At 38.8% G+C, this 14,946-nt stretch overlaps 1 protein-coding gene across 3 annotated transcripts in view; it reads left to right on the forward strand.

Annotated features, from left to right (window-relative positions):
- Positions 1 to 14,946, forward strand: part of ABCG2 (ATP binding cassette subfamily G member 2 (JR blood group)) — a 220,405-nt gene that overhangs the window by 188,006 nt on the left and 17,453 nt on the right. For all 3 annotated transcript variants that reach the window (XM_089652325.1, XM_089652326.1, XM_089652327.1), the window contains 3 exons: positions 1,531 to 1,778; positions 12,357 to 12,439; positions 12,860 to 12,949. In XM_089652325.1, coding sequence (XP_089508451.1) covers positions 1,531 to 1,778; positions 12,357 to 12,439; positions 12,860 to 12,949 — 421 coding nt within the window. The remainder of the gene's footprint in view (positions 1 to 1,530; positions 1,779 to 12,356; positions 12,440 to 12,859; positions 12,950 to 14,946) is intronic.

Below are 14,946 nucleotides of genomic sequence, written 5' to 3' on the forward strand. Positions count from 1 at the left end.
TACAACAAGCATTAGTCATAGGGTTGTTACAAAATCACCAGTAACGATGCACTAGTCAGTTAAGACAAACATATCCTAATAAACATTTTGTAAAATGCAAATAAGTCAGAAGGAAAGAATATACAGTGGGGAAAATCTAGCCACTAGTAATATATGGGTTACTATAGAAAGAAGATAGTAATGAGTGATTTCAATAACAAGATAAATATTTGGGGCACTAAGAAGAAAAAGACCAGATGTATAATGTAATGGCTAGTATATTAGTCACAAGTAAGGTCCTTGAAGTCCAAAGGTGGTTAAGGTATAATTCAATAATGCGTGACTAAGTGGCACCCGATTCAAAAAGCTAGAGGAGACTGTGTGAACCATAAAATAAGAGCAAAGCAAGTGCAGCAATAAAAGCAGATTTATTTCCACAAAATTGAAAATTCACGATAGTAGTAGTAGTCAAACGAGCGCTTGTTAAACTGGTGTCAACTGCTGTGCAACTCCTGGCCGGTCCAGTTGCAGGCAGGTCTCCAGTGCACTCTCCTTGGCTATGCTGGTGGTTCCCAATACTTCCTGGTTGATGTGGATCCACAAGGTAGGTGGGAGTGATGTCAGCTCCAAGTACAGCAGCAGTAGGCGTGGCACGTGTTTGGAGCATGCATGCTCCTTCATCAAGCCATCATGATGGTTGTCACACTAGAATGGGAAGTATGTTAATGGCAGGATGGCCAAGTTAAAACATAGGAATATAGTATGAAAAAAAAATAAATGCAGCCACCACATCTAAGGACTGGTATGCTGCAATACCATGATTTTTTATTCTTGGGTCTAGATGATAAGCTTTTACACTGGTAGAAAAAAAGTTTTTTAAATTAGTTTACCAGTTGTCGATTAACACGTGTTCCTGCCCAGTCTGTTCATTCAGAACAGATGGTATGTGCTTAAGTATCCTGGGGAAGTGTGATCATTAAAGAAAGTATCATTGAGTATGTCAAGACATTTTTGTGCATTCTGTAGCAATCCTTACCACTACTCACCTGCCTTACGTTTTTACATTATTGCTGTAGAGGCAACATTCTAGACATATATCATGTACTAATTGGTCCAGATGTGGGTTTCTATTCCTATGGCCTGTAGTCGTGATGCATCATTTCTTTCAACATGGCATAGGGTGTAGGTGTAGACGAAGCCTCCGTTTGATATCAACACCTTTTCCTTTGCCTATAGAGGCTGAATGATTGCATTATCCCTACCTGGGTCTTCCATGTTGAGTGTTTTGTGGAGTGGATTTCATTCCAGTGTCATACATTACATTGCCAACTTTGAGTCTCTGCAACATTCCTTTAGTTGCATCTTTAGACATAGGAAGTAAGACGTCCAACTGATTTTGGAAGTAAATTTTATGGTACACAATTTATTTTTAGAAGTGGTTGAACACAACTTGATTAACTATATATTCGAAAGGTCTTCATTCCCTAAGAGGGTTCTCTGTTGAACTGCCTTTAAACTAATTGTGATTTTTTTTTTTTTTTTTTTTTAAAGGTACTGAAGAGGTAAACGATAGTGGCTCTCAAACAGTTGTGGAAAAATTAGCTGGGGAGTTCTGCAATACCAACTATTACAAAGAGACCAAGGCAGTGTTGGAGAAAATGTCTATCGGTGAAAAAGTGAAGACCAATTTCTTTAACAGACAAATCACTTACAACACTTCATTCTTTCACCAGTTGAAGTGGGTTTCGAAAAGGTCTTTTAAAAATCTCCTTGGAAATCCACAAGCATCCATAGCCCAGGTAAGCCTTTTATGTCTCCTCCCCAATAGCTAACATCCTTTTTGTTATAAAATAAACAAATAGTGTTACATAAGATTGTGGTACGATAATGTTTGTAAGCGCGTTTATTAACGAGAAAAAAAGGTGCCGTTCACCAACCCTATGCATTGGTATGCACCTCTGTGACCAAGCCCTGGTGAGCGTGGCAAAACATGTCTGGGGGGTGCATGGCTGGAACGGCTCTGGCTGAGGGTACATTCACCTACATACTAAATGCACTGGGTTGGTGAGCTGTGCCTTTTCTTCACTTTGATAGTGCTCTTACACCTCCTGAATGGTGCAGTAACGCCAGCTCCCTTCACTGCAACTGGCGGGCAGATCTCTGTTGAGATCCAAATGAAACTTGCAGTGCCGCTCTAAGCTGAGACAATGTTTGTGTTTTAACTGCTTACTGGCTACCATATTATGTATAATTATGTAAAGAACGTCAAAGGTTCACCATTCATTAAAAAATTACAACAGTTTTTGTACTTGGGCCATAAAACTCAAAAGAATGTGTCATTTATAAGCATTGCGCTCAGAAGTGGATTATCTTTTTTTATCCCCATTTAAAAGCTGATTTACTCAAAACTAAAATGTTGGAACTCTGTGGGAGAGTTTATACAAGACCTATTGGAAATAACAAGACTTAAATGTCCTGTACTACAGTGCCTTATGAATGAGTGATTGATGGCATGTATGAGCTTTTTCGGACAACTTCCAAGTTTGATGATGAACCTATGCTACACTATAATTTTTTTACTAGCATGTAAGTCTCCAGGTGGACTTTGTTGCATTGCCTAAGCATTTATTTGCATATTTGTGTCCAGCAAACAAAGATGTCATAAACTTGATTATTTTGACTGAGCTCTTAAAAGAACATAAATTCTGATCATGTTGTTTTTGAGTTTAGCATACCCACTTTGTCATTCAAGATGTGCCCACTATCCTCTAAATTGTATTGTATACTGCAGTGCAATAATTGAAGATACAGATCATGAACTGTTAAAGAAGGACTCCCTGCGTAAGTTCATATAATCTCACCATTACCTCCATCATATGACTTAAGTAAGCCACTTTTAAAAAAAAAAAAAAAAAAAGGTATCCACATTGAGAAGGATCCCCAATCATTTTCTTATCTTGCTCCTGGACTCAGGCTAGCTGTTGTATACTATGCAAAATTCAGTTCCGTTTGTCATCTGTTTACCATTGCCATTTACAGCTACACCTGTAGTTTCACTTGTAGTTCTTTAATCTTTTGTTCAGGAATACTAGGTTCATATGAAAAGAAAATTTTGGATTTTCATGAACAAGTGGCTGTCATACTGGTAACCCTTTTAAAGAGGACCTTTGGCCATATAATGCAAAAGAATCGGACATATACTAAAGTCACCACCTGTAACTGTACTGTATGAACTGTATGATACACAATCAGCAAGTAGTTAGTCATAGGATTTTGGTTAAAGCCAGCAGCTATTTGCCCATCATTTTGATAGACAAACTCACAAACCAGTACTGAGGCATGTGAGGGTCAAAGTTGGCCACCACTGTTAAACAGTTTGTTTATATAAGCAGTAGTTTGATTTATTTGGCATGCACAGAAAGTCTTCAAATAGTAATTTTTTTCTTCCAGCCAAAATTGTTTCACAGCAGTCACTGGGGTAAATGGAATCTTGGAATTTTGTTGTTGAATAGATGTCTGTCTCACATCCAAAAAAGAGCCCTGAACACGCTGGACCTTGTGACAAGAATTAGCTCTCCTAGTATTGGAGTTAGTTGTCCTGCCTTATTTTGCATTGTATGCATCTCTCTCTTTAATGTACCCGACACCTCATTAGCACAGGATTTTCAACGCTTTCTACGCGTGGTACACAGTTCATTAAAACCATTTCATCTTATCCGACTTAAATTGGTTCTGATATGATCCTTGTTTTCCACTACAGTTAGCTTAATGGCTCACTAATCTGTGCCCTTTGATCTTTTCTGCAAGTTCTTAGTAATACAGTCCCACTTATCCCAGTGATTAGGGAATTAGGAGCTAATGCATCCTTACAGCTTGCACTTAAACGATCAGCCTGATACCAATCATTTTAAAATATTTTACCAATCTTTTGTACAATCCAGTTGGCATATAAGGTCAAAGCAGTTTATGTAATCTCTTAATCTTCTTGGTTCCTGTGTATCATTGTCACTTGATCACCAATAGGCCATGCTTTGCTGTGAGCAAATGTTCAATAAGTACTTAAGCTTTATTTTTTATTGTGAGCTTTGATAGTGTTTCCAAATACTGTGGGGTTTTTTTTTATCAGTTTTTACAGATCTGCTTAGCAGTAGATGGCAAAAATTCAGCTAACAAATATAGTTTTTGTGCTTAATTTTGCTGAATACAAAGCATGATCACGCGTTTCATTTTTGTTAATAAAGTTTTACAAGCAGTGTTTAATATTTAAGGCCTACTAACTACCAGTTTTAAATTAGAACACTAATAACTTTTTTTTTTTACAAAAGAAATTTGCTTTTTAGTTTCATAAATACAAAAAAAAGGTGCAAACTTGTTTTAACCACTTGCCCTCTGGAAGACTTGTCACCCTTAATGTCCAGGCCATTTTTTGCTATTCGGCACTGCACTATTTCAACTGGTAATTGTAACGTCATGCAATGCTGTACCCAAACGAAATTTGTCATTTTTTTTTTTCCTCACACAAGTAGAGCTTTCTTTTGGTGGCATTTGATCACCAATGGGTTTTTTTTGTTTTGACATCTAAACAAAAAAAGACTGAACATTTTGAAAAAAAAAACAATCTTTTTTACTTTCAGTTATGAAAAATATATAGTAAACTCAAAGTTGGTCATAAATTTAGGCTAAAATGTATTCTGCTACTTTTTGTCTTTTGTTTGAAAAAAAAAAAAAAATCCCAGTATATGTATATTGGTTTGTGTGAACGTTTTATAGCGTCTACAAACTAGTGTGTGTGTGTGTGTGTGTGTATATATATATGTATATATATGTGTGTATATATCTATCTATCTATCTATCTATCTATCTATCTATATCTATATACAGGTGAAACTCGAAAAATTAGAATATCGTGCAAAAGTTCATTTATTTCAGTAATGTAACTTAAAAGGTGAAACTAATATTTGAGATAGATTAAATACATGCAAAGCAAGATAGTTCAAGCCGTGATTTGTCATAATTGTGATCATTATGGCTTACAGCTTATGAAAACCCCAAATCCACAATCTCAGAAAATTAGAATATTGTGAAAAGGTGCAATATTCTAGGCTCAAAGTGTCCCACTCTAATCAGCTATTTAAGCCATAACACCTGCAAAGGGTTCCTGAACCTTTAAATGGTCTCTCAGTCTGTTTCAGTAGGAATCACAATCATGGGAAAGACTGCTGACCTGACAGTTGTGCAGAAAACCATTATTGACACCCTCCATAAGGAGGGAAAGCCTCAAAAGGTAATTGCAAAAGAAGTTGGATGTTCCCAAAGTGCTGTATCAAAGCACATTAATAGAAAGTTATGTGGAAGGGAAAAGTGTGGAAGAAAACGGTGCACAAGCAGCAGGGATGATCGCAGCCTGGAGAGGATTGTCAGGAAAAGGCCATTCAAAAGTGTTTCACAAGGAGTGGACTGAGGCTGGAGTCAGTGCATCGAGAGCCACCACACACAGACGGATCCTGGACATGGGCTTCAAATGTCATATTCCTCTTGTCAAGCCACTCCTGAACAACAATCAACAGCAGAAGCATCTTACCTGGGCTAAAGAAAAACAGACCTGATCTGTTGCTCAGTGGTCCAAAGTCCTCTTTTCTGATGAGAGCAACTTTTGCATCTCATTTGGAAACCAAGGACCCAGAGTATGGAGGAAGAATGGAGAGGCACACACTGCAAGATGCTTGAAGTCCAGTGTGAAGTTTCCACAGTCTGTGTTGATTTGGTGAGCCATGTCATCTGCTGGTGTTGGTCCACTGTGCTTCATTAAGTCCAGGGTCAACATAGCCGTCTACCAGGAGATTTTTGAGCACTTCATTCTTCCTTCCACAGAGGAGCTTTATGGGGATGCTGACTTCATTTTCCAGCAGGACTTGGCACCTGCCCACACTGCCAAAAGCACCAAAACCTGGCTCAATGACCGTGGGATTACTGTGCTTGATTGGCCAGCAAACTCGCCTGACCTGAACCCCATAGAGAATCTATGGGGCATTGCCAAGAGAAAGATGAGAGACATGAGACCGAACAATGTAGAAGAGCTGAAGGCCGCTTTTGAAGCATCCTGACCTTCCATAACACCTCAGCAGTGCCACAGTCTGATAGCTTCCATGCCACACCGCATTGAGGCAGTAATTGCTGCAAAAGGGACCCAAACCAAGTACTGAGTATATATGCATGCTTATACTTTTCAGAGGTCCGATATTGCTCTATGTACAATCCTTGTTTTATTGATTGCATGTAATATTCTAATTTTCTGAGATTGTGGATTTGGGGTTTTCATGAGCTGTAAGCCATAATCATCACAAATATGACAAATCACGGCTTGAACTATCTTGCTTTGCATGTAATGAGTCTATCTCATATATTAGTTTCAACTTTAAAGTTGCATTACTGAAATAAATGAACTTTTGCACAATATTCTAATTTTTCGAGTTTTACCTGTACATGTATGTATGTATGTGTATATATGTATATATATATATATATATATGTATATATGTATGTATATATATATATATATATATATGTATATATATATATATATATATATATATATATATATACAGTGGGGCAAAAAAGTATTTAGTCAGCCACCAACTGTGCAAGTTCTCCCACTTAAAAAGATGAGAGAGGCCTGTAATTGGCATCATAGGTAGACCTCAACTATGACAGACAAAATGAGAAAAAAAATCCAGACAATCACATTGGATGATTTGGAAAGAATTTATTTGCAAATTATGGTGGAAAATAAGTATTTGGTCACCTACAAACATGCAAGATTTCTGGCTCTCAGAGACCTGTACCTTCTTCTTTAAGAGGCTCCTCTATCCTGCACTCATTACATGTATCAATGGCACCTGTTTGAACTTGTTATCAGTATAAAAGACACCTGTCCACAACCACAAGTCACACTCCAAACTCCACTATGGTGAAGACCGAAGAGCTGTCTAAGGACACCAGAAACAAAATTGTAGACCTGCACCAGGCCGGGAGGACTGAATCTGCAATAGGCAAGCAGCTTGGTATGTACAAATCAACTGTGGGAGCAATAATTAGAAAATGGAAGACATACAAGACCACTGATAATCTCCCTCGATCTGGGGCTCCACGCAAGATCTCACCCCATGGGGTCAAAATGATCACAAATACGGTGAGCAAAAATCCCAGGACCACACGGGGGGACCTAGTGAATGACCTGCAGAGAGCTGGGACCAACGTAACAAAGGCTACCATCAGTAACACACTACGCCTCCAGGGACTCAGATCCTGCAGTGCCAGACATGTCCCCCTGCTTAAGCCAGTACATGTCCGGGCCCGTCTGAAGTTTGCTAGAGAGCATTTGGATGATCCAGCAGAGGATTGGGAGAATGTCAGATGAAGCCAAAATAGAACTGTTTGGTAGAAACACAACTTGTCGTGTCTGAAAGAGAGAATGCTGAGTTGCATCCAAAGAACACCATGCCTACTGTGAAGCATGGGGGTGGCAACATCATGCTTTGGGGCTGTTTCTCCGCAAAGGGACCAGGACGACTGATCCATGTACAGGACAGAATGAATGGGGCCATGTATCGTGAGATTTTGAGTGCAAACCTCCTTCCATCAGCAAGGGCATTGAAGATGAAACGTGGCTGGGTCTTCCAACATGACAATGATCCCAAGCATACCGCCCGGTCAACGAAGGAGTGGCTTCGTAAGAAGCATTTCAAGGTACTGGAGTGGCCTAGCCAGTCTCCAGATCTCAACCCCATAGAAAACCTTTGGAGGGAGTTGAAAGTCCCTGTTGCCCAGCGACAGCCCCAAAACATCACTGCTCTAGAGGAGATCTGCATGGAGGAATGGGCCAACATACCAGCAACAGTGTGTGCCAACCTTGTGAAGACTTACAGGAAACGTTTGACCTCTGTCATTGCCAACAAAGGATATATAACAAAGTATTGAGATGAACTTTTGATATTGACCAAATACTTATTTTCCACCATAATTTGCAAATAAATTCTTTCCAAATCAGCCAATGTGATTGTCTGGATTTTGTTTTCCTCATTTTGTCTCTCATAGTTGAGGTCTAGCTATGATGCCAGTTACAGGCCTCTCTCATCTTTTTAAGAGAGAGAACTTGCACAATTGGTGGCTGACTAAATACTTTTTTTTCCGTGTGTGTGTGTGTGTGTGTGTGTATATATATATATATATATATATATATATATATATATATATATGTGTGTGTGTGTATATATGTATTGGAATTTACGCAGCTTTAATTTTCAGACTGCCTATCACATTTCTTGAGGTGCTAAAATGCCAGATCAGTACAAAAAAAACCCAAATGACCAAGACGCCCCAAGGAATTTGCTGAGAGGCATATTGAGTCCATGGAACATTTTTTATTTTTTGCCACAAATGTTTGGAAAATGACAAAATACAATTTTTTATTTTTTTTTTTTTAACACAGTTGTCAGTTAAATGATATATTGCTCCCACATGCCATAGGTATATGTAGAAAAACACCCCAAAACATATTCTGCTACTTCTCTCGAGTATGGGGATACCACATGTGAGTCTAGCCACATACACACCCCCAAAATCCAATGACTACCTCCAGGCTTTCAATTGGCTCACTTCCTCACTACCTATTAGTTTCGGAGGCCCTTAAATACCAGGATAGTACAAACACCCCCTCTCCCTTCCCTCCAAATGATCCCTTTTTGGAAATTAGACACCCCAAGGAATTTGATAAGAGGCATGGTGAGTATTTTGCAGATATCATTTTTTTGTCTCAAGGTTTTGAAAAAGAATAAAAGAAAAAAAGAAAAGAAAAAATACATTTTCATTTTCTTTCTTTGTTTTCCAAAAACTTGTGGCAACAAACGAGATCTGCAAAATACTCAACGTGCCTCTTGGCAAATACCTTGGAGTGTCTACTTTCCAAAAAGGGGTCATTTGTGGGGAGTGTTTCTACTATCTTTGCATTTCAGGGCCAACATCAGAAACTTTTATGCCAGACATCACTCACTGACCCTTTTGAAGACCAAGCCTTTTCTGACACTTTTTTTGTTTACTTGAAAAAACAGTTTTTTGGCTAGAAAATTACTTTGAACCCCCAAACAATGAATAATTTTTTTTAATCCGAGGCCCTAGAGAATAAAGTGGTGGGTGTTCAACTTTTTTATGGCACACAGCATTTCCACAGCGATTTTTCAAAAGCAAATGTTTTGGAAAAAATACACCTTTTTAGAATTTTAATGCACAAAAGCACAATATATTGCCCAATTGTTTGATAAGATATAAAAGATGATGTTATGCCAAGTAAATGGATAGCAAACTTGACATGCTTTAAACTTGCGCACGCCCGTGCAACGACGACAAATTACGTACATTTGTAATATCTATAGGCAGCGCTTTAAAAGCCTTTAAAGGTCGCCACTTCAGATTTAAATAGGTTGTCTAGTGCTAGAATTACTGCCCTCAATCTGACAATTGTGGTGATACCTCACATGCATGGTGCAATCTCTGTTTATATACTGCCATGGGACCACCACATGTGTTTTGCCTTTGTGTGCGAGTATGGGGGTGGGGTGACTTTTTTAATGTAATTATTATTTTGCTTTTTTCATTATTTTTACACTGTACTTCTTCTTTTTTTTTTTTTTTTCCCCCGAACACTTTTATTGTTATCACAGGGAATGTAAATATCCCCTGTGATAGCAATAGGCATTGACAGGTATTCTTTTCTGTGAAATCTGGGGTCTATTAGACTCTAGATCTATCCTCTGCCCTTTTAAAGCATCTGATCACACCAAGATCAGTGTGTGATCAGATGCTTTCCCAATTTAAAAATGGCGCTGTTAATATCCAGCAAAACGAAAATGATGAAATGCTCATAGCTAGCAGTCTTAGACCAGTGGTTTCCATACTGTGGCAGGGGGGCCAGATGTGGCTGTTTGCTTGCCTTTATCTGGCCCTTGAGGCACTATTCTACCAACTGACACCAATGCTGGAGCACCATTTCATTGATTTCAATAATGGGCACTATTCCTCCCATTAAAACTAATGATGGGAAGCTGATGCCAGGTATTTTCTCTTTCCACTGGCCATAATCCGCCCCCCTAAAGCCTGAAGGACTGTAAACTGGCCCTTTTTGCTTGGAAAGTTTGGAAACCCCTGTCGTAGACCATAGAGATGATTGTAAGCATTCCAGTTTCCGATCAGCTCCATTTGTCAGCCAGCAGAACTGCCGGCTGCATTTTTGGGTTCTCCGGTGGGATGGGAGAGCCCAAGAAAACCTTGGATGGCAGTGGGAGGGGTGGTGGAGTCCTTCATGTTGCTTGTAAAAACAATCCAGCGGCCAATTAGCGGCTAAGATTGTTTTTTACATGAAAGCCGATTGCCAGCTGAAAAAAAAAATGATATCAAGATGATGCCTGTAGCTGCAGACATCCCAGTATAACCATTCAAAGTCCAGCGATGTACCAGTACGTTGCTGGTCCATATTGGGTATATATGTAACAGCAGAGAACATGGGCATATGATGAATCGGGTGTGTGGACCAATATTATTATTATTATTATACAGTATTTATAAAGCGCCAATAGTTCGCTCAGCGCTGTACATTACAAAGGGGGACAGAACAATACCAATACAATGCAAAACATGAGGGGATTGAGAGCCCTGCTCTTTCGAGCTTACAATCTAGGAGGGAGGGGATGGTGGCACAGGAGGAGATAGCTATGGGGGATGGAGTGGTAGGAATTCATTCTTTTTTGTAATGCTGATGTTGAGGGTTAGGCCCAAAAAAGTTATAAATTCAGAAACTGTGATAGGTTTCCATGCGAATTGTCTGGCGGAGCTTGGGTGGGCGGCGATGTATTGTGCATATAAATTGCTTTGGCCCACAATCAATTGATACAAATCTTCTGTGAAAAACAGTGGAGGGGATAAATGCTAGTGCTGGCAGCAAACTGGGCCAATCCTGCTAACACTGTGTGTTTTTTAGGACACTAAACAAAGGAGGCACTAGTATAGTTCTGTATTGCAGTCAGTATATTGATCTGTACAAACACTACTAGTAATGGCGGTGATCAGCAACCTATAGCGTGAGTGTGATAGTGTGTGGGCAATCTAATGCTAACTGACCCTGACGCTATCTGATGTCGCTAATGGCAGTAATACAGTGATCAGTGAAAAATTCTGTATACTGACAATGTACTAATGGCACTGGCCGGGTGACTGGTTGATCAAAGAGTTATTAGGGGCGATCAAAGAGTTAAATGAGCTAATCTAATATGTACGTGTAAAATGGAGTGCTTTTACTTAGTGCCCAGTTCCCTCTTCTCTCCCTGGACAACATAGGGGCAGTGGGGGGGGGGGGCACATGCACACCTTTAAACAGAAGGTGACATAAGATTACGCCGCTTTGCCCAGAGCTGCCACTCGCCCACACATTGTTGGCAGGCAGCAAGTAGTTGAAGTTTTTTATTTTTTTTTTTAAATACTTTTATCAGAGTTCTGCAATGTTACCATAGTTACATTGTACTACCCTGGGGAGTGATCAGTGATTTTTTTTTTCTGTACACTTTGCATGCAATACAAAGCTTTGCATGCAATACAAAGCTTGCTTTGAACCATCATGACCGTTCAATATAATAGTGATCTGTGATTGGCTCCAGCTGGTCACATGGTACAAGGTCTTGTGAGAGCTGTGAACCAATCGCTGCTCTCCACTAACAAAAGCAAAGCTTTTATGAATCAGCTTTGTTGTCATTGTGAGGGGGGGGGGGTTGTAGTGCCCCTCTGTGTTGGCAAAAGACCAGCGACGTACTGGTCCTGTAGCGAACGCCCAACCGCAGTACATTGGGTTTGATGAATAGTCAACTAATTTTATTCTACAGTTTACTTTGTAAATTCACTACAGTGTGTTTAATATACATTTATTCCTCATGCAAATGAATAAAACTAGGCATCTTGCCTCTCCCCTCTTCCCCACTTTTTTCTCTTCTTTACCTGTATTCTTCCCTCTTTTCTTGCTGAATTGCTACTCTACTCTTCCATATCTTACGCCCCTGGAAGTGTCATACTACTACTGGAATTATTTCTGAGATCTGCCTTGTATTGCCGTGAGCACCTTGTCATGAGCAAGTTTATTTCGGGTATTTAGTTGCCTCCTTTTTTGTTTTGTTTTTTTCTTCCACTCTTTTTGTATTAAAACTTTAATAAAAAACTAGGCATTTTTATTCCATGTGTAAGCTTAATGATTTTTAAAATCTGACTTTAATCCTGATAAAAATACACTTTTGATTAGTTCTTAAATCTAATTGGGAGAAATATTTTTGTTTCTTTAACAGGTAATGGTTACTACTGTTCTTGCATTGATTGTCGGTGCCATTTTCTTTGGTGTAAAGGATGATCAAAACGGAGTACAAAACAGGTTGGTAGATTTAGAGCTGAACTGAATAATGTCCGTAAAATAAACCTAGGGGCAAGTTTACATTGAATACAGTGTTTCTTAACCTTCTTCTTTTTTTTTTTCTTTTTTTTTTTTTTTTTTTTTTATTTAGTAATGGCCCCTTTTAAAATTATGCATAATCTTGGGGCACCCCATGGCATTTGGTGTGGTGTTGTTTTTTTTTTTTTTTTTTTTTTTTTACTTGTGCAAAAAAAACACAAAAATGGCTCTGGCAGTTGAAAGAAACTTGCCCACGGGTATAAAGATATAGTGTTTAGTGTCTTAACAGTATTCGCTATAGTTATTGTAAACATGACTAATCATGTGGTATATCAAACAAAAAAGTAGGTGGGCAATGCCTGATTTCTTTGCTTGTTAACAATGACATTGTTTTACTTTCAGAGTTGGAGCCTTGTTCTTTATAACTACAAATCAGTGTTTCAGCAGTGTGTCGGCGATTGAACTCTTTATTGTGGAGAAGAAGATATTTATGTGAGTGACTTTCTCTACTGCTGCCACTTTAGTGGTAGAATATTAGATTATTTATTCTGTTGTGTGAGATTTTACATACTTTTATGATAAATCATTTTGGCAAGAGGTACAAATAATATGGAAGAGATTTGTAAAAAATTCTACTGTCCCCAATCCATCTGCTGATAGTAGAGAGCTCTAGGAGTCACTCTGCACATGCTCAACTTGGTGTGTATTACTAGAGAGTTTTTTTTTTTTTGGGAGGGTGCATGTGATCAGCACTGTCCAAACAGGGTCAGGGATCCTACAACCTCATAGGACAGTCAGAGGGTTATTAAAACTCCGACCAAGCACTAGTTAAATCTTTGTAGGAGGACACTGATAGAAGTCACAAGACTGCTATATACTACTAGTGAGAAAAGGTTTTTAGCAGTTTATATTTGATAAAATAATTGCATTTCCATGTTGTTTGTACTGTGGGAGACCAGATATAGTGAATGCAGGGTCCTGGGTTTAGTAACACTTTTTTTTAAGGTTAAAAAAAACCCAAAAAACTTTAGGCTTTAGAACCACTTTAACCCCTTGGCGCCAACATCACACAAATATATGGCCTTACAGAAATTGACTTTTTTCCGTGGGGCTGCATATTTGTGTATCTGCCCTTTGTGCTGGAAGCACGCCGCACGGTGCGCTCCCAGCAGAGACCAGGATGTCACCGAGAGCCCCAGGTCCCGTACTAACGATCGGGACCCGGAACTCCCAGTTCCGAGTCGCCTGATCAATGTGATAGCTTCTGATTGGCTATCATAGTGATCAGTTACTGTGAAGCCTGCCCCCATGTTTTCTTTCTCTCTGAAAGGAGAAGAGAGAGACATTGTATCTCTCTCTTTCTCTCTCCTTTGCAGAGAGGGAAAAAATTGTGTTTTTAATATTTTTAAAATTAGTATCAGGGTCAGTTAGTGGGGGGGGAAGCAGCAAAATTCACATTATTTCTGGGCTGTACTACGGGTACAAATAACATACACATATGTGGTATCACTGCGATCATCAAGAGCTGGAGAATTTATTTTGGGTTGTTTGTAGGTGTGTGTTTCTTGTTACTACCATAACCTACCACCATTTTTAAAAAAAAAATTTTTTTACACTATTTAGGGCCAGTTTTCCTTAGATAATGAAAAAAAAATCAGGGGATATCCATTATCATTTACCACCAAATGAAAGCCCAATTTGTCCTTAAAAAAAAAAACAAAAAAAACAAAAAAAAAAACAAGGTATAATTCACCTGGGTGTACAAATCAGTTGTGATATGTACGGTTTAACTAATACATGTCAAAGTTGCAAAATTTTACTTTAAGCATTACGATTTGTATCCTTAGGCATGAAGGGGTTAAAAATAATAAAAATAAAAAAAAAATCATAGGGGTGGGGGAGACTAGCAGTGCTAGTGCTCCTGGTATGAATGCTGGACCATGTTATAATTAGACTTCACTTGAAAATTCCATGCATGAATAATCTTTTCCCTCTGGTGAACCACATGGTAGCATCACATGATGTGCTTCTTCTAGCTTGTACTATCACATAATGCAGTTTTTTTTTTTTTTTTTTTTTTTAAAACAGATTTATTTTTTGTTTTGCATAAAAGTAGGAAACAATATAAAATTCAAAAATGTCTGTCTGGTACATAGTGCAAAAGATACATAAAAGTGAATACGGTACATAAACAGCAGTATATGCAATTAAGGGTGTAGATATTTCTCTGATACAGCAATTGAAGCAGCAGAATAGTCCAGGAAAAGGAGCAGTATAACATCATAAAACATAGGTGCACAACAAGGAAAACAATCACTCCATAATTCAACCCTCGGATAGATGAAGAGGGGAGGGGAGAAAGGGAGGATGGGGAGAGGGAGGAGCGGGGAGGGAGGAGAATGAATAACACAGTATCCTACAGTTAAGAAAAGGTGCTCAGCAGAAAACTGGCAAAAACCACTTGCAGAGAGGCAGAGATCCCAGGTACA

This window comes from Staurois parvus, unplaced genomic scaffold, assembly GCF_062004578.1.
Source record: "Staurois parvus isolate SC_StPar_1 unplaced genomic scaffold, SC_StPar_1.0 ptg000679l, whole genome shotgun sequence".
Classification (NCBI taxonomy): Eukaryota; Metazoa; Chordata; class Amphibia; order Anura; family Ranidae; genus Staurois; species Staurois parvus.